The 20,835-nt window shown below is 34.6% G+C and overlaps 1 protein-coding gene across 3 annotated transcripts in view; it reads right to left on the bottom strand.

The window, feature by feature from the left end:
• COL4A5 (collagen type IV alpha 5 chain) overlaps nt 1–20,835 on the bottom strand; it is a 250,831-nt gene that overhangs the window by 89,477 nt on the left and 140,519 nt on the right. For all 3 annotated transcript variants that reach the window (XM_078363412.1, XM_035287997.3, XM_054251548.2), the window contains 10 exons: nt 18,765–18,897; nt 12,111–12,284; nt 11,688–11,771; nt 7,809–7,901; nt 6,340–6,410; nt 5,843–6,034; nt 4,567–4,735; nt 2,014–2,106; nt 1,518–1,622; nt 391–488 (listed from right to left, as the gene is read on the bottom strand). In XM_078363412.1, the coding sequence (XP_078219538.1) occupies nt 391–488; nt 1,518–1,622; nt 2,014–2,106; nt 4,567–4,735; nt 5,843–6,034; nt 6,340–6,410; nt 7,809–7,901; nt 11,688–11,771; nt 12,111–12,284; nt 18,765–18,897 (1,212 nt within the window). The remainder of the gene's footprint in view (nt 1–390; nt 489–1,517; nt 1,623–2,013; nt 2,107–4,566; nt 4,736–5,842; nt 6,035–6,339; nt 6,411–7,808; nt 7,902–11,687; nt 11,772–12,110; nt 12,285–18,764; nt 18,898–20,835) is intronic.

Here is a 20,835-nt window from a genome sequence, read left to right as displayed (position 1 = left end):
ATAAGTAATAATTATAAAACACCGAAGGTTTAAATCAATTAAACACAGGTAAAATTTTTGGAATAGTCACGATAATTGCCATGACACAGCAGTTTTCTGAAGGTTGACTGAGGAAAACTTAACATTAGATAAGGGATGACTATATTCTTTAACCAAAGAACTGGACACTCAAAAATAGGTTCAGATTTTTTTTTGGCTCCAAATGTGACCTCTTGGATTATTAAAGATGATTTGGGTTAAATATTTTTAAATGGAAACATAATATGTTTTTTTATCTATATAATGAAGACTTGGGACTTGGGATGATATCTGAGTCAAAATGGAGAGCTAGAAATAAGGAAGACAGAAGAGATAAGAAAATGAGAAGGAATAAATAAACATTTACCAGACCTTTGGTCCTGGAAAGCCGGGTGGCCCAGGAGGACCTTCTAGACCAGTTATTCCAGGTGTCCCAGGTGCTCCTGGAGGTCCTGGAATTCCAGGAAAGCCTGTAAAATGATAAGTCATTTTTTAACCACCAAAGAGAAGACACTTTAAGAAAATAATTCAAATTCCCAAACCCACATTCTCACCTTATCTAATCATGCTTAGTGACTATAGTAAGATGTTAAAAGCACAATGACATTCTATATGATTACTTAGGATTAAGCCTTACAATCCCCTCAATCACATTACATTCCTATTATTTTCAAATAGAACTAATGTATGTGGAAGACAGGCTTTTCTGAAGAAAATGAAGACGATTACATTATAAGATAGAACTAAATGTAAGGAATGAATCCCACACGAAAATGCCCAGGAACTTTTCTTCTGCTTGCGTGTGAATGCCCAATAGTATGACGAAGAACCTAACATATAATTTTGGAAATGAACTAAAAATAACTGCAGTTATTATAGATACATATACATAAAATCAAACCTGATAATTTTGAAAGCATTTGGTATAAATGAGTAAAGATATATTTAAGAACTGTCCTCAGACCACTGTGTGCTCTTGCCATTTGTGAGAATAAACTCTGTGAGGAATAAAGCAGAACTGAAGCATAAGCCCTAAAAAATTTCAATAAATCAACAGAATATTATTTAGCATAAAACATTACTTGGCTACACATGTACAATGTCTGTTTTCTGTTTAAGAAATCCATTAACTCAATAAATATCAAGTGCACCCTATGTGTTAGGAACTGTTCTAAACCCTGAGAATATTATGGTGAACACAAAAGCAATAATTTCTGTGACTTTTAAGCTTATATATCACTTTTGCATATCTAAAATTTAGATTTTTTTCCTGTCTGGACTGTTTTAGATAAAGATAATGAATTTACAGTGAAAATACACTGTGACTTTATATTCACATTCTTTATAGCACACAGAAAAAAGATATAATTAATATATTTTATTTGTTGAATGAATTTTATTAAAGAATAAAATCATGCTAATCAGCTAACCTACCTCCCTGATACCCATTCCAAAATACCTTGGGGATGGGAACCTGCCTGCTACCCACTCCAACATACCTTTGGGACCAGGTGGTCCAGGAAGCCCAATTCCAGGGATACCTGGTTCTCCTTTGCTACCAGGTATTCCTGGCAAGCCTGGTTGTCCTGGGAGTCCAGGGTCACCTATGGAGAAACAGCAGTTATTGAAAAGAATACATTCAACGAAAGAAGCTGTCAGGGTCAGGTGCAGTGGCTCAGACCTGTAATCCCAGCACTTTAGGAGGCAGAGATGGGTGGATCACCTGAGGTCAGGAGTTCGAGACCAACCTGGCCAACATGGTGAAAACCCATTTCTACTAAAAATACAATTATACAAAAATTAGCTGAGCATGGTGGTGGGCATCTGTAATCCCAGCTACTCCAGCTAAGGCGGGGAGAATTGCTTCAACTGGGAGGCAGAGATTGCAGTGAGCCAAGATCATGCCACTACACTCCAGCATGGGTGACAGAGTGACACTCATCTCAAAAAAAGCCATCAGTGTTGAAGATACTTTGAAATAAATTGCTCACATACCTGGAAGACCTACTTCACCATCTCTGCCTGGGTTACCAGGCAAGCCAGGCTTTCCTGGCTGGGTTATGGTCTGACCTGGATCCCCTTTAGGACCTGAAAACGAGAGTAAATCAGTGGTAAATGAGAAGTATTTACTTGACTAAAGGTTTTTTTTTAATTAAAAATATAAAAGAAAATTATCAGTAATCTTTTGAAAAATATAAACTAACAAATATTCACAAGAAAAACAATCTTCCATTATATGTTCAAGAAAGATATCAAACAGAAGGATAAAATTTCAAAAATAAAAAGGGTATGACAGCCTTAAGGGCTTCCATAATCTAAGATGTATGATGGTTAATTTTAGGTGTCGACATGACTAGATTAAGAGACACTGAGACAGCTGGCAAAGCATTATTTCTAGGTATGTCTGTGAGGGTGTTTCCGAAGGAGGCTGACGTTTGAATCCATGAAATGAATAAGGATAATACACCCTCACCCATTGTGTGTAGGTACCATCCAATCATCTGAGGGACTGGATAGAACAAAATGGCGGAAAAAAAGGCGAATTTGCTGCTCTCTCTCTATCTTTTGAAACTGGTATACCCATTTTTCTCCCAGCCTTGGACATCACAACTCCAGGTTCTCTGGCCTTCAGACTCTGGGACTTGCATTAGCAGCCACCCAGGTTCTCATGCATTCAGACTAGGACTGAGCCAAGGTCCTGGCTTCCCAAGTTCTTAAACTTATAGGTGGCCTACTGTGGGACTTCTCGGCCTCTATAATCATGTAAGTCAATTCCCATAATAAATCAGCTCTCATCTATCTAATCAGCCCATCTGTCCATCAATTTTAGTGATTCTGTTTCTCTGGAAAACCATAAAACAAGGTGTTATCTATATAAATATTTTTCAAATGTAGGCCAAATGAGCCTTAAAAACTCAAACTGTAGTAAACAAGCAAAATACTTCTTTCTGGTAACTAATAAGTACATTTAGGATTTCTATGTGCAAAGTTCATGTGTAGCTACTTTTTATTAATGGAAACATGAACTTGAAATGAGCTCAAGAAAAAAAAAGGATTTCCTAAACATGACACAAAAAGCACTAACCATGACAGAAAAGACTGATAATTTTGATGATGTAAAAGTTGATTTCTGCTCATTGAAGACACCATAAAAAGAGTAAAAATGGCAAGCCATAATAGGTAAATATTTCTTTTCACAAAATACATAGGTAACTAAGAAGCAATACACAGAATTATAAAGAACTCCTCTAAATCAATAAGAAAAAGAAATAATCCAAAATAAAACTGGTCAAAGACTTGATTAGGTATTTCACAAATGCAAATTCAAATGGCCAATAAACACATGAAAAGGTGCTGAACTTTAATGTAATCAGAAAAATGTAAAATATCACACTCAACAGATTGACAAAAATGTAAAAGTCTGACAATGTAAAATGTTTCCAAGGATGTAAATTAACATAAAATCTTCAACACTGCTTGTGGTAGTAAAACTTGGTACAATTGGTCTGACTATACTTTGTAATTATCCAGTCAAGCAGAATATGCACTTATCCTATGCCTTGAAAATGCTAACCTTAAATACATACCCTAGCCCAGGCATTGGTAAGCATTTTGTGTAAAGGACCAGACAGTAACTGCTTTAGGCTTTGTGGACCATACGGTCTCTGTAACAACTACTCAACTCTTCAGTTGTAGTGCAAAAACAACCACAGACAAAGGCGAATGGCTGTGGAAGTGTTCACATGAAACTTATATTTGTAACAGGTGGTAGGCTGGATGTGGTCCATGGACTGTAGTTCTGTAGTGTGTCAACTCCTGCCCGAGAGAAATGTGAGCACATGAACACAAGGAGATAAAGGGATCTATCTATCTACCTATCTATGTAACTGTACACAGAAGCATTATTCATAATAGACCTGAACTGTAAGTAACTCAATTGACCATTAACAATAGAATGGATCAATTAACTGTAACACACACACACAAAAACATACATACAATGAAATACTATATAGCAAGAAAAATGAATATACTATAGCTACACAAAAAGTTAATATAAAAAAACACCCTATGTTATTAACATGAAGTTCAAAAAGAAACAAAATTAAAATACTCTGTTTAAAAATGCATGTAGAGACCATAAAAAAGAGGAGTAATGGAAGAAAATTATATAAAAATCAAGTCAGTAGAGAGGAGGAGGGGGATCATGATTAGGAAATGACAAGGAGAGAAGGTTAAAGGTTTCTAGGATGCTGGTAACATTCTATTTTTTGATGTGTGTGATAGTTACATGTATGTTTCTATTATAATTATTTATTAAACTTTGCATTATGTATCATGTACTTAAAAAGAACAAAATTAGCAATAACAATGAAACAGAAAAAATTTAAAGAGAAATGTCCTTATAAGATGCTCTGAAGAGTCTAAATATAAATGGCCAGGGAAACACACCTCTCAGGAAAGGAAGCCATGAGTAGCCAAAGCATAATAAATTTCTGTTTTTAAGTACCAAATTTAAAACAAAACAACCAACCACAGTAAACTTACCTGGTATTCCTGGCTGGCCTGGATTTCCTGCCACACCTTGTATGCCTTTTTCACCTACTGGGCCTGGAGGGCCAAAACCAGGAGGACCCATAGGCCCTATGTTCCCTGGGTGGCCTGGTAAACCTGGGTTCCCAGGGGGACCTCTTTCACCCTTAGAAGTAATTCTGCCCTAAAAAGGGAAAAGTTTAATACAGAAACATATAGTTACAACAACTATCTGTAGTTTGGTACTGAATACAGCTGGGGAAAGGATATAGCCATGAATAGTTCTCAAAAGCTATGTAAATAAGTGGTATTATGGGATGGAATGTGTGGTCATTAACTCATTCCTCCAACAAATATTTTTGGGCTCCTACTATGTGTCAAATGCTGATGATACAACAGAAAATAAAAATACACAAAAATTTCTGACTTTATGCAGCTTATATTTTAGTGTAAGTCAGAAGGGTCACAGTCTAAATAACATTATAAAATATCACTTCTTACAAATATCCTGGGCTGTGTGTTATATACAAATGAGATTGTTCATTTATGTTAAATCTTTCAGTTCTGTGTCACATTTAACATGGCTATTTACTCGTACTAATCTCTAAGCTTACTATATAGATATTGAAAAAACAAGTTAAATTGCTGGTTATGAGGTTGATTTATTTATTTATTTTGAGACAGAGTCTTGCTCTTGTTGCTCAGGCTGGAGTGCAGTGGTGTGATCTTGGCTCACTGCAACATCCACCTCCGAAGTTCAAGTGATTCTCCTGCCTCAGCCTCCCAAGTAGCTCCGATTACAGGCGTGTGCCACCATGGCTAATTTTTGTATTCTTAGTAGAGACAGGGTTTCAATATGTTGGCCTGGCTGGTCTCAAACTCCTGACCTCAGGTGATCCACCCACCTCGGTCTCCCAAAGTGCTGGGATTACAGGCATGAGTCACATGTCTTGCCATGAGGTTTACGTAAACCCAGGGAAAGATATGTCGGGGGTAAGAGTTGGGGAACCTTATACTGACTCATAAACATCTTACCTTCCTGCCCACCTATTCAGAGAAAATATTATTCAATATTAATGGGTTAGGAAGAATAAGTTTACAAAACAAGTGAAAGAAAAGAGTAAAGAAGAAATCATACATAGTAAAAACGTACCATCACTATATGGTCACATTGTTTTAAGCATTGATTGGTTGTTTATTTCAGCACTAGGCCCGTCCTTCGAATTAACTTAGGCAACATTTTTAAGTGAAAATTTAACATCACAAAACCAAAAATATCAAACCAACTCACAGGCTCTCCTTTCGGGCCAGGAAGCCCTGGCAATCCATTCTGTCCAGGAGTGCCAGGTAAACCCGGAAGCCCTGGAGCTCCAGGAGAACCCAACTCTCCTTTGTCACCCTTCATTCCTGGAAAAGTGAGGATATCACCAGGTTCACCTTTAGATCCAGGAAAGCCTGGAGCACCTGGAGCTCCTGGAATGCCCTGAAGTGGATAAGGAAAAAAAAAGAAAGAGTGGAAAAAGAAGAAAGAGAAAAAGAAAATAAGTTTCTGTTTCTCTAATACTTTCTTCTCTCCAGTTTATCCCTTCAACTCATCGAATAACATTTAATGTACAAAGGGTTGAATCAAGTGAGGCATGGGAGTCAGGAAAAGTCAAAAAATCAAATAAATTACAACTTAATAGAAAAATTAAATTATATGTGTGCATACATATGAATAATTGAAAATTAATGTGTAAAATGGCTTCCTTCTACTTCTTTTTGTTTTATAATATACTCAAAACTTACGGGCAATCCTTTGGGACCAGTTGCTCCAGCTTGTCCTTTTTCACCTTTCTGTCCAGGAAAACCAAGAGATCCTAACAAACAAATACACACACACACACACACACACACACGCAAACACAATAATGTAAGCTTTGATCTTGAATTCCTGACAAAACTCATACAGAAAGCATCAAGTCAGAAAGTCAAGCTTTTAAAATAAGAACCTCATTCAGTCCCATTTAGTCACATTTGTATTTTCTCTTCATATTCTTGAAATGAGATAACCTTCCTTTCTTTAAAATAAATTTAACATTTCATGTTACATACAATATTGTATCCTAAGAAACTTTCAACTCCAAAGCAACCTTTCTCAGATCTTGCAATTACCAAGTACTATGCACATTTCCTGGGTTCCTATGATGTTCCCATTGCCAAAGGTAGAAAAAGGTAATGAAAAGGTCTGAATATCTTTGTTCTGACTTATCAGTTTTCCTACACCTTACCAGTCCTGTCTCTGGTTTGTCATTCCCCGAAATTTGGTTTATGAGAAACATTCATACCCCAAAGACTAGAGGAAACATTACTAAGGCAGTGGTTTTCCAAATGGAAACCTGGACCAGTGGCATTATCACCACCTGGCTACTAATTAGAAATGCTGATTGTTGAGCCTTCATCCAGGTCTACTGAATCAGAAACTTTGAGAGTAAAGCTCAGCATTCTGGGCTTCAATAAGCTCTTCAGGTGACACTCCCAAGTTTGAGAACCACGAGACTGGAGGTACAAGGCTAGATTACTAATGTCCAATAATGTCTGTAAGATTTATTGAAAGTATTCCCAACCTTCAAAGCAACTGGTGTCCCTAGTAGACTCACTAGACAGAAAGGTAAGAGACCTGGTGTCTATTCTCAGCCTGGACTCAGGCATAAAGTGTAATTTCAAGAGAAAACTGGGATTTCCTAAGGGGCAGTTAAATGAAACAGTTGAGAGTCTGACAGATCTCAGAAATAGTTTTGACTGGAAAGGGGGATAGATGAATTATATATAGAGAGAGGAATACTGGAAGTTGATTGCCAAACTCCAACAGAAGCCCTGTTCCTGAACGATAACATGTGATATATCCCCAATGACTGGAAGCTCTGCCACTGGAAACTATACTTAGGGGCTGGGCATTATGAACTTTTCTACCAGTATTCTGGAAGGAAGAAGTCTAACTCTGCATAAGTTATTTTCTTCTCCATATGAAAAATGGGGAAGATATATTTCCTGAAATAATATTTTCAACATATTTTAATAGAAAATATTGGCAGCTTCAAGTATTAGAAACAAGAGAACAATTAATTTGATCACCAATAGAGGCATTCATACTTAATTATTTATAGATATGAGTGACTAGCTATAAAATGAGGAACTGGCAACATTCTAAAAGTGTAAGATCAACAAAATCTAGCCCAAAAGTATTTAGAACATTACCCTGAGGCAGAATGATTTACCTGGAGGACCTGGGAGACCTGGCAAACCAGGTTGACCTGGAGGCCCTGAAATACCAGTTCCAATGCAGTTGAAGCAAGTGTCACCTTTGTCACCTAGTGAAATTATAACAAACAAATGTTACTGAAAGAGGTACATATACATTCTATAGGTAGGTTCTAAAAATGTTATCACTAAGGGACAGCATTTCCACTTAACGGTGTGATTGGAGAAACCTATATATTGAATCAATTTATGACAAATAAATTACTGAGTGCTTACTGTGTGCCAAGAACTGTTGCACATGTTTGTGTTACATTGGTGAGCAAAAGAGAAAAGTCATGGATAAAAATTCACGTCATCATGCCTCATATTCTACCAGGGGGAAGGGACAATAATCAATAAAAGAAATAAATTATCAAATTTTACATATTAAATATTTTAATATATTATTAACTACAGTCAGGCTGCAGTCACTCATGCCTATAATCCCAGCATTTTGGGAGGCTGAGGCAGGCTGATGGCTTGAGGCCAGGAGTTCAAGACCAGCCTTGCCAACATGGTGAAACCCCATCGCTACAGAAAAAATACAAACATTAGCCAGGCATGGTGGTGCCTGCCTGTACTCGCCAGGAGGCTGACATGGGAGGATTGCTTGAGCCTAGATTGGGTAACAGAGCAAGACCCTGTCTAAAAAATTAAATATATATGAAATATTTAATATACTTTCAAAGGTGTTGTTTTTATAGGAAAAATAGAGATAGTTAAATGGTATTGGGTATACCAGGGAAGGGGGGGTGCAATTTTAAATAGGATGGTCAGGATAGACTTGATTGAGAAGTTGATAGATGATAAAACTTAAAGGACATGGCATGTGTTTAACGAGTGTAGAACATTCCAAGCAGAAAGAATAGCCATATTTGGTATATACAAGGAACAACAAGCGGATCAGATTGATAGAGCAGAATGAGGAGGGGAACAAGGTCAGGAAGTTGAGAGTTTATAGCGAATGGCATATCAAGAAACACAAAGGCTGTGGTTTTTACTGTAAGCGAAATGAAAATCTAGTAGAAAAAATTTAAACAGAAAAGCAACATGCTATATTAAGTTTTTAAGGGATGACTCTAGCTGCTATGTTAATAGCCTCTAAAGGCAATGATGTAACAGGGTAACCACTTAAGTGGCTACTGTTACAATCATCTAGGAGAGAGATGGTGGTAGCTCATCCCAGAGTGACTGCAATGAAAATGATCAGAATTGGTTAGATATCTGAAAGTACAGCCAATGGGATATTCTCATGGATCATACATGAAATACAAAAGAAGAGCGGAATCCAGGATGACTCCAGTGTTTTCAGCATGAGCACCTAGAAGGCTAACATGGCCTGCTTTTTAAGTAAGAAGCATAAGATGTGGGTGGAGCAACTATGGGGAGGAGGTGGAAGAGATCAGCACTTCAATTTGATCAGAATATCAAGTTCAAAATGTTGACTAGGCAAGTGGATATACAAATCTAGAGGAAAAGAGTCATATCTGAACAGGAGACATAAGTTTGTAAGACATTGGCAATTAGGTGGTAGTAACAGTTACAAAACTGAATAAATGAGTTTAGACAGAAAAGAACAAGGACTGAACCTCAAAGCATTTTAAAATTGAAAGTTGGGTAGATAATTCTAAGATGCATATAAAAATGCAAAGAACCTAGGATATCCAAGACTTATAATAAAGCCACAGTAATTAAGATAGCACGATATTGGTGTAAGGAGAGACTAATGAAACAACAGAATAGAATAGAACAGTCAGAAACAGACCTAGATATATATAGTCATATAATCTACAAAAAAGGGCTAATGAAACTCATTGGGGTAACTGATGATATTTTGTTCTATAGTACTGAGTCAACTGGATAGCCATATGGGAAAAATGAACTTTGATCCCTACTCCAAACTGTACCCCAAAATTAAATGAAGATAGATCAAAGATGAAAACATGAAAGGTAAAACAAAGTGTCTAGAAGAAAACACAGAGGAATATCATCAGGCCTTTGAGATAAGCAAAGATTTCTAAAACAGCATAAAAAGTGCTAACAATAAAACAGGACATTAATTGCTTTGATTTCATTTAATTAGTAACTTTTGTTAAACAAAAGTTATAAAAGAGAAGATAGTTGTAATACATATAGCCAATAATCACATTAACAATAAGGATAGGCACTTTATAAAAGAGAATATAAAAACCATAAGAGAGTAGATCATAATCAAGCCATTAGGGAAATGCAAATGAAAATAACTTTGGAACACAGTTTGGTAATATCTATTAAACAAAACCTACACCTACCCTATAACCCCGATATTCAATTCCTAGGTATATCCCCAACAAAAATTAGTGCTTATGTCCTACAAAAAATACATGTACAAGAATACTTATGACAGCTTTATTCACAATAGCTCCAGACCAAATGTCCATCAATGTGTTCAAATACTGAGGTAACATGCAGTGGAAACCCAAAGAATGGTGGAAAAATATTGTAACAAACAAAAACATAGATATATCTCACATGTATTTAAGGAAAGAAACCGGACACAAAAGAGCTCATACAGTGTAATTCTATGCATACAAAGTTCAAGATTAGACAAAGTAATGTATGCCAGAGGATAAAATAGTGATTACTTTTGGGGGATACTAAGCAGGGAGCACGAGAGTCTTCCAGGGTCCTGAAAACATTCTATATTTTGGTTTAGATGCTAATTACATGGATACACATACTTGCACACACATATATATGTACACCAGAGAGGTATGAAAGAAAACAGGAAATGTAATGTACTGAAAGCCAAGGGATGAAAGTGTTTAAAGAAGGCAAAAAGCAAGCAAAAAAAGGACAGACCTGACATTTGGATTATCAGGATAATAGACTGCTGGGGACTGACCAGCATCTGTGGAATGGTAGGCAGTGGTGAGTTAGGGGAAGAGGGGATGAAATCCTGTTTGGAGTATGTTTAAGAGAAAACAAGAGAAGAATACCTACAAGTAATGAGCAGAAAATTCTCAGGAACTTTTGTTGCAATTGGGAATAGAATAATAGAGAAGCAGCTGGCAGGGAATGTAGGATTGCTCTACTTTTTAGATAGGTGAAAAAAGCTTATTTGTATGCTCCTGGAATGATTGAGTAGAGAAGGAAAAATTGGTGATGTGGGAGAGACAAAAATTTCTAGAAAAAAATTTTGGGGGGAAATAAGAGGGAATGGGACCTATTGTATAAATAGAATAACTGGCTTTAGATAGGAGCAGTAACAGTAATAGGCAAGAAGGGAGACTATATGGGCACAGGTGCAAGTAGGTAAGTAAATATGGTGGTGGTGATCAGCGAAACTTTGCTTGTTATTGCTTTAACTGGTCAGTTAAGAAGGAAGCAAAGTCAGAAAAGGGGAGAAACTGTTAAAAATTTGAAAAGAGAAGATGAAGTGCAGGCTCAGAAAACATAAAAATTTGGACTATGCTTTTGGTACAAGTTAGTACAATGAAGTGAGAGAAGGGCAAAGGAATCATGGATTTATGAATTGAATTGAATACAGTGATTGATCATGGAATTTAAGTTAGGTTAAGAGATAATAAAGGACATCAAAAAGTTGAGTGTTAGTCAAAGTTGCTAGGTTTCAGTGGGCTGGGAGTATTGCTGGAGTCAGGTTACTAGCGGTAGTAAGCTAGAAAGAAGAGAGTGATCCAAAAATTGGGATGCATGAAACCAACATCATGCAAGTATAACACTATTGGTAATGAGATGGTGTTGGAGTATGACCATGGGAGTCAACGGCTAAGGTGTGACAGAGAATACAGGGTATTTTGCTGATGATTTGAAAGAATGAAAAAAATGAAGGAATGAATATATTTGGAGATCAAAACCTTTCACTCCTTGTTCTCCTTGGAGTCCTTTATCGCCTGGAGATCCCGGGGGCCCTGGAGGGCCTGGTTCACATAGCTCATCACCTGAATAAGATAAAGGATAGCAAGCTAATTGTTTTGAAGTATCCAGAGGATTAAACAAAAAGAAGTCCTGACCAGTCAGAAAAATATTATTTTCAGTTACTTCTCTGAAGAAATACAAGTACCTATAAGCAAAAGGAAAATATGACATTGCTGATAAATACTATTTGAAGAGCAAATGCAAACATCCAAGAACCACCAAAAACCAAAAAGTAGAAGCAGTAATATAATATCTTAGATATCAGAAATGCAAAAAATGAGGACAACCTTTAGCTAGATTTACTTAGAAACAAAATAAACAGAAACAAAAATAGAACTTAATAGAAGAGTAATATAGCTTACTAGGAGGAATGTGAGGGCCAGGAGGGCCAGGAGGCCCTGGAAGCCCAGGAGCCCCAGGCTGTCCATCAAGTCCAGGGGGTCCAGGAATGGAAATTCCAGGTGGTCCTTCATCACCTTTCTGACCCCTTTCTCCAGGAAATCCAGGGGGGCCAGGAGGACCCATAGCTGCAGCCCCTAAGATTCAAAAAAGTGATCAAAATGATCTCATTTTAGAGATGTTACCTTAGTTTTCATTGAGACATTGGATAATAAGATCTTCCTTTAACACATAATTCTGGTTGTGCTATTCTTTTCTTTTTCTATGAGAAAAGGTTGAAAAGCTTCAAAGAATATAACTAACAGTTTGAGGGTAGGAAATAATAATTTAAAGTAGCTTTATTCCTTTTGGAAATTACTAGCAACCACATCCTTTGACACTATGATCTTATAATCTTAAAAATACCAGAAATTCATTAGCAAGAGAAAAAGAAATTTCAAAATGCCCATATAAACAGCTCTGTTTCCAGTTATTCTTCTGCTATGGTGATTCATGCAACATGAATCACCACTTTGTAATTACTACAACTTTATAATGTTTTAAAAACTGCTAAGGAACACTTATAGAACACTTTTGAGTTACTACAACTTTATAATGTTTTAAAAACTGCTAAGGAAAATATGCTTCTCTTTGTTCATTTTTAAAACCACCTTCACTACACTTACAAAATAAATTTTAAATTTTCTAAATAAATTTTAGAATCAATTTGTCAGTTTCAATTTCAAAAACCAGTTGGAATTCTGAATGGAATTAATTGAATTTAAACATTTTTTTGGTATAATCAACTGTTCGTAATTTTGGTTTTTCACATTGAATAATAATTAAGTTTATCTCTCCATTTATTTAGCAATTTTATATTATTTAATAATAATTTACAAAATTCTTCAAAGAAGTCTTATACATGTTTTGTTGGGGTTATTTATGGGTTTGTTTTATAACTACTGTGAATTTTAATACTATTATTATTGTGAAGCATATTTTTTTCTCTTGTATGTTTGCTGGCCATCTTGCACACATATTCTCTTTAAGTTCTCATAACTTGTCAATTGATTTTTTTAAAGCTTTCTGGTAGATAATCAGATGGTCTCTGGATAACCAAAATTTGGGCTTTTTCCTCATTCTTACAACTATTTTTTCTTCCAGATTTAATGCATAGGCTAGGATCTCCACTTTCAGGACAAACAGCCTTGGTAATTCTAAGTATCTTTATCTCATTTCTGACTTGAATAAAAATGTTCCTGATGTGCAGGAATAAAAATGTTCCTGTACAGGAAATGTCATGCTTTGTGATAGCTTCATCAAGTTAAGGTAATTCTCTTTTAATTCTAGTTTAAGTGGTTTAGCTTTCTTTTAAAAATGAATGGGTATCGAATTTTATTGACTGATTTTTCTGCATCTATTGGCCTGTTCTCTTTTACTCTGTCAATGTAGTCAATCATAGTAACCTCAAACCATCCTTGCAATCTTGGAGTAAAATCTACTTGATCATAATATCATACAATTTAATATGCTTCTGAATATTTAGGATTATTGCTACTACATTCATAAATTAAACTGGGTTATTTCTAGTGTTATCTCCTTCATGGTTTAGTATCAATGCTATTAAACTGATTTTTTTTAATGCTCTGAAAATTGTTTACATTTTGGCATTATCTGTTCTTTGACAACTTGGTAGAATTCATTTGTAAAATGATAAAATCACCCATACAACCAATGTGTTTTCATGGAGATCTTTAAAATTTCAAACTCTTCTATGGTAATTGATCTACTGAGGTTTCCTACTTTATCAAAACAATTTTAACTAATTTGTTTCCTGTTTGATGATAAATTCATATTTCATCCAAATTTAAAATATTTTAACACCTATTTATAGTTTTCTTCCAATTTAAAATTTAATATTTTAATTGTGATACTTTTTCTTTACCGATTGTATTGTTTTTTATCATTATCTTGATTGTATTTGCTAAGTTTTGTTAATTTCAAACTCTTCTCACTCAAAATATCATCTTTTATTTTCCCTATTTAACTACATTTTCTTAGTTTGTTTTCTATTTATTAATTTTTATTTTTATCTTTATCAAGCTTTTCCTTCTATTTGGGCTTGTTTCTTTTTTCAAAAACTTCAGTCTTTTCATTTTAGTCTTTCTAACGTTTTGATAAAGGTACTGATTTGGCTATGTTCAATGAGTTTTGACATGAGGTGCTTTCATTGTTGTCTAGGAGTGTAGTCTATTACTTCCATTTGTTTCTTTTTTATGTCTAGAATTATTTATATTGTTTGTTAATATACAACTGTAAACATTTTTGGTGATTTTGTTGTAAATTTCTCATTTTATTTCGCTGTAATCACAGAGAATGACATGCATGTAATTTTTAAATATTTATTTTTTGTTCTAATAGAGTGAATTTATTTAGATATTCCATGCATGTTTATAAAGAATGTATATTTTCTGCTGCACATAAAATATTTCTCTTTCCCCCATATATACAGCTTGATTGTGTTGCTCAGATCATTTATGTCCTTATTTTTCACCTACTTGATATGTTGGGAACTTGCCAGTTTATTTCTTATAGGTTATCAGTTTTCACTTATACATTCAAAGCTATATTGTTAGATACCTAAGGATTCATAAATTTTAAATCATTGTGATATTATTTATCTCTTTATCCATATGAAATGTCTATCTTTTTATTTATTTTTAGATTCAGGAAGTACATATGCAGCTTTGTTATTAACACAGGGACATATTGCATGATGGTGGCATTTAGCCTTCCGGTGAACTCATCACCCAAATAGTGACCATGACACCATAGGTAGCTTTTCAATACCTCCACTTTTGGAGCCTCCTATGTCTATTATGTCCATGCATACCTATTGTTTAACTCCCACTTCTAATTAAGAACAGGTGGTATTTGGGTTTCTATTTCTGAGTTATTTCACTTGGGGTAATGGCCTCCAGTTGCATTCATACTGCTGTAAAGGACATGATTTCATTGTTTTTACAGCTGCATAGTATTCCATGGTGCATATGTATCACATTTTCTTTATCCAATCCACTTCTAATGAATACTTAGGATTATTCCATGACTTTGTTATGGTGAATGCTATTACAATGAATATATAAGTGCAAGTGTCTTTTTGGTAGAATGATTTCCTTTGGGTAGATACCCAGTAGTGGGATTGCTGGGTGGAATAGTAGTTCTACTTGCAGTTCTTTGAGAAATCTAAACTGCTTTCCACAGTAGTTGAACTAATTTAAATTCCCACCAACAATATATAAGTATGACCCCCACATTCTTGCTCAAATCTGTTATTTTATGACTTTTTAATAATAGCCATTCTAACATGTGAGTTAGTATCTCATTGTGATTTTAATTTGCATTTAACTGCTGATTAGTGACATTGAGAATTTTTTCATGTTTGTTGGCCACATGTATGTCTTATATTAAGAAGTGTTCTGTTCGTGTCTTTTGCCCAGTTTTTAATGGGGTCATTTTTTTTCTTATTTATTGAAGTTCCTTGTATTAATAGATTCTGGATGTTAGTCCTTTGTCAGATGCATAGTTTACAAATATTTTCTCCTATTCTGAAGGCTTTTTGCTCCACTGATTGTTTCTTTTGCTGTGCAGAAGCTCTTTAGTTTAATTAAGTCCCAGTAGTCTATTTTTGTTTTGGTTGCATTTACTTTTCAAGTCTTAGTCATAAATTCCTTGCCTAGGTCAATGTCCAGAAAAGTTTTTCCTGCATTTTCTTCTAGTATTTTTATAGTTTCAAGTTTTGCATTTAACTGTATTTCATACTATATTAGAATTGCTAAACCGGCCTTTTTATTTATAGCATTTGCCAAATATATATCTTGCATTATTTTCAGATTATCTCTGTCACTTTGCTTTACATATGTCTATTGTGCACTATATATAGGTATTTTTAATTTCAATTTTATTTCAGTCAGTGTCTTTTAATCAGTGTTTAGTTATTTCGAATTTGTTGGAGTTCCTGACTTATTTTTAACTTCTTTTTGTCATCTTATATTTTATTTTCTATTTATCCAGGTTTGTCTTTGTTTATTTTGCTCTAATCCTAGCTTATACTATATATGAGATTTTTAGTCACTTTCTTTCTTCAATTGGTAAGTAAGTTATACATTTTATTTCTAGTCTTCTCTAGTGGCTACTATTAATGTTTTAACCTATTTACCTAAACCTATACATTTGTAAAAACTTATACAATTAACAAGATTTATATTATCTTTCCCTAACAAGACAAAAAAACACTTCTCTTTATTCTCTCTGCATCTATGCATCACACGTTAATAATGTTTATAATTATAGTTCCAAGTTGTTACTTAAAATATCTTTTTACAAAATGACCAGTACTGATTTAGACTTAATATGCTTTACTAATATATTTTCTAAGCTGTGGTTCTTGCAGCCTACCACTATTCTCATTTTATCCAGAATTCCTTTTAATCTCTTTGTAGCAAAACCACCAGTAACTATTTCAGAGACAGTCTGAAAGTGTTAAACTTTCTATGTATTTCATCTTCACAATAGGATAATAATTTAGAGTAATACAGAATCCCTAATTCATAGTAATTTGTCCTTATCACTTTGAAAATGTGTTCCATTATCTCCCTCTGACTCACTGCTTTGCAGGTAATCTGCCTTTTTTCCCTCAAATCTTTTTATCACTGAATTCTGAAATGTCCCTACAATGTGTCTGGTTATGGGCCTTTGCATTATTAGTATTTTACTCTTGCTTAGTGCTTTATTAACTTTTTCATAGTGATGTATGTGTTTTTTAATCGGTAGATGTTTTCAACCATTATTTTTTTCAAATGCTGCCTCTTGTCCCATTCTCTCCTCCTTGACTTCCCTCATGAGATAATTTTGAAGCTTCTAGGTTTATCCTTTATGCCTCTTAACTTTTGCTTCATACTTCCCAACTACTTATCTATTTTACTGTATCCTGAGATAATTCTTTATCTCAAGTTCACTATCTTGAGATTAGTTCATATTTAGAGCATAATGAAACCTATATTTATTTTCTTTCTCTTGAGAAAGATCACTGAGTTTCACTCATCTCACCATTTTAGTATTTCATTAGCTACATATTTTTGAAGGAAAAGAAAGAATAATTTATTGAATGTGTATGTGTGCCAGATACTGTACCACATGTCTTTGCAAATTTTACACAAATCACTAATATTACCCTATTTCAGAAAACATCCAAATAAACATTCTGGGTAAGGGCAGTACTCAGTTTGTGGCCAAATTAGAAATGTTCCAATACACTGTGTGTATTCAAAGGGAGTAATATAAAACTCAGGATTGAGCTCTAAGATTTTATTGTATAACAGGATCACCAGGGAGATTCCTAGTTAGGTGTTTCTGAAATTTTACGTGGATAATGCTGCTTGACATTTTCATACAGGGCATTACTTGGGGAGCATCTCCTTCCCTAATAGCATGAAAAGTGTGATGACTCACCTATTAAATCACAGAATTGTTTGGTTTCATTTATTAATAATAAAACGTACCCCAGTTAAAATGGCTTATATCAAAAAAGACAAAAAAATAACAGATGCTGCACAGATGCAGAGAAGAGGGAACTCTCATACACTGTTGGTAGGAATGCAAATTAATACAACCATTATGGAAAAAAGTATGGAGTTTCTTCAAAAAAATAAAAATAGAACTACTGTATGTTCCAGCAATCTCATGTCTGGGTAAATATCCAAAAGAAAATAAATTAGTAATTGAAAGAGATATCTGCACTCCCATGTTTATTGCAGCACTATTTAGAATAGCCAAGATATGAAATCAACCTGAATGTCCAGCAATGGATGAACAGATAAATAAAATGTGATATAAATACACAATGGAATATTACTCAGACATAAAAAGAATGAAATTCTGTCATTTGCAGCAACATGGATAAGCCTGGAGGACAATATGTTAAGTTAAATAAACCAGGTGTAGAAAGTCAAATACAAATTCATGTTTTCATTCATATGTAGGAGTTAAAAAAAAAAAACATTGATCTCATGGAGGTAGACTGTAGAATGATGGTTACCAGGGGCTGGGAAGGGTCAGGGGAAATGAAGAAAGTTTGGTTAATGGGTGCAAGCATCCAGTTAGATAGAAGCAATAAGTTTCAGTGTTTGGTTGCACAGTAGATTCACAACAGGTAACAATAACTTACTGTATACTTCAAAATACCTAGAAGACAAGATTTTGAATGTTCCCAACATAAAGAAAAGACAAGTGCTTGAGGTAATGGATATTCCACTTACCTTGATTTGATCATTATACATGGTACCCACGGATAAAAATATAACTTTTCTTATAAACATGTACAATTATGTATCAATAAAAATAAAATGTAGAAATGGGAATCTTAGGATTAAGGGACACTGTTCACTTGAGTTTTTTTAAAGTACAAGTGAGTAATATGGTGAGAGAAAGTTTAGTAAGAATTGGGAAGTATCTGTCAATTAAAAAGGACTTGCATCTTCTATTTCCATGCTTACCATGGAACTAGTCTGATAAAAAGTATACATGGATTATTAGTAAGGTTGCTATAAGCACAAGGCCATAAATGCAATCTCATTTACCTGGAGGTCCAGGGAGGCCAGGTGGACCCTGTATTCCAGGAAATCCTCGCTCTCCTTTTTCTCCAGGCAAGCCAGGCAACCCAATGTTTCCTTTTTCTCCTATAGTTATGCCAGTTCCAGGTCTAGGAATTACCTTTATTACAAAAGAAAACAAATAAAGAAATGCAAAGAGGAAAAAGCTTATTCTCCTGAAAATATTCTGGCAGCTACATATGATTGCAAAGTCATCAATTTCACAGTGCTCAAATGAACAATCCTTAAGACTACTACATAGATTATGAGTCACATTCTGTATCACTCCTATCTTCCAACTGATTAGAAAATGTCCAATACCAGTAACAACATTACCATGTTCCTGAGTCCAAGGCTTATAAAACTGAAAGTGTTTTTGATGTCTCTTCTCCTATAATTCACATTTAATTCATTCCAATCTCCTAACCTGACAATTCTTTACAAAAAATGTCTCTCCAATTTGCCCCCTTGATTCCTGTTGCCACAGCTATGTCATCAACTCACACTTGGACTACCAGAAGCACTTCTGATCTTGTCCCCTTAATTCCAATCTATTGTTAGGATATACTTCCTCAAAAACCATCTGTGTGTGTGTTTGTTAACTATTCTGTTTAAGGACTCAAAATTGCTTACTACTTTTATACTATAACTGCTGCTACTTTTAATCCTGAACTGTAAAGTCACTATGTCTTTGCATATTCCATTCCAAATATCTGTAATGCCTTTCCCCTATAACACACATTTATTGTTTCCTTTAAAAAAGAAAGCTTCCCATAAATATATATATATACCTACTATATGCCAAAAGAATTAACAAAATCCCATCTTTTCTTTATTTATTAAACTCAACCAACTAATAATTCCTTTTTACTCTGTATTCTTGTAACTCATTAAGTATTCTCAAAAATGCTTCATATTAAATAAACTAAATATTTAAAATTTCTTATAGACCTATAAAGGTAAATGAACTTCAGTTTAAGATATTGTCAGTCTAATGTACAAATCAACACCTAATAGCAGTGTGATATTTCATCCTGTCTCAATTGGATGGATATAAGAAATATTCACACAAAAGAAGACAAAAAGTTGTGGGATCTAGAATCAGAATAGTGGTTCAAAAGCGAAAGTTGGCTGCTAAATAGGACTGTCTTCTCAAAATTTCCATTTCTTCTGATATTTATTAAAATTTTATCTTCTCGTTTTATAAAGAGATTATTTCTCGGAGAACTGAAACTGATTTTAAAATGAAAGTGAATAAAAAATATCTAAGATCTTCTTTAAGTATATCCTCATTAGATTTAGTACAGTCTTAAGTATTAGTAACTGAGACTCACTATGGATAATAAGAATTAAATAAATGTTACTAACATATCTGGACATATAAGTTTTACAACATTCGCACTGTTGTGGCTTCAAAGCAGTTTGCAGTCAAAACTCTTACTAAATTTCAACCAAAGAAAAACCAGTATGTTAAACCTCGGCAATGATATTTTATTCTAAACAAGACTGGAAGTATATTTGATTTAAATTTCACAGTGAACACAAACACGACAGAAAATCTGTAGCCCCCCCTCCCACTCCCAATTATTCTTTCATAAAGCAGCTTCCTACACATGTTATTAAAAGTCCCTATAAAGCACACGCTCAGGAAAGAAAGAGGTGTGAATCAGACAATTACAAATTGAGAAAACCTATTAAGACTAAATCTATCTTCTTTCCCCTGAGCTCTGCAGGGCAAAGGACCAATCCCCCCGCCCCCTAACTTCCCCAAGTTTTGTTATGATTTCTTTTTTAAGTGAACCTTTGTAAGCAACACTTGCACCACCTGCTGGTTGCTTGAAAAATGGTTTGCCAATCATGAGGCAAAACAACCCAATGCCAAAATTTTAGACCTTTACCATGCAGAAGTAATACACAGGCAGAACAATACAAAGATCTTGGGGTCAACACTACTGAAGTTTTTAGATGTAAAGACTTTTAAGCCAGTAGACGTTGACAATGACTTGAAATTTTGTGTTCTATGAAGAAAAAGTAGGGAGTATGTAAGGTACAAAGATGA

The sequence above is a fragment of the Callithrix jacchus genome, chromosome X, assembly GCF_049354715.1.
Source record: "Callithrix jacchus isolate 240 chromosome X, calJac240_pri, whole genome shotgun sequence".
NCBI classification, from domain to species: Eukaryota; Metazoa; Chordata; class Mammalia; order Primates; family Cebidae; genus Callithrix; species Callithrix jacchus.
This window is presented reverse-complemented; position numbering and strand designations above follow the sequence as displayed.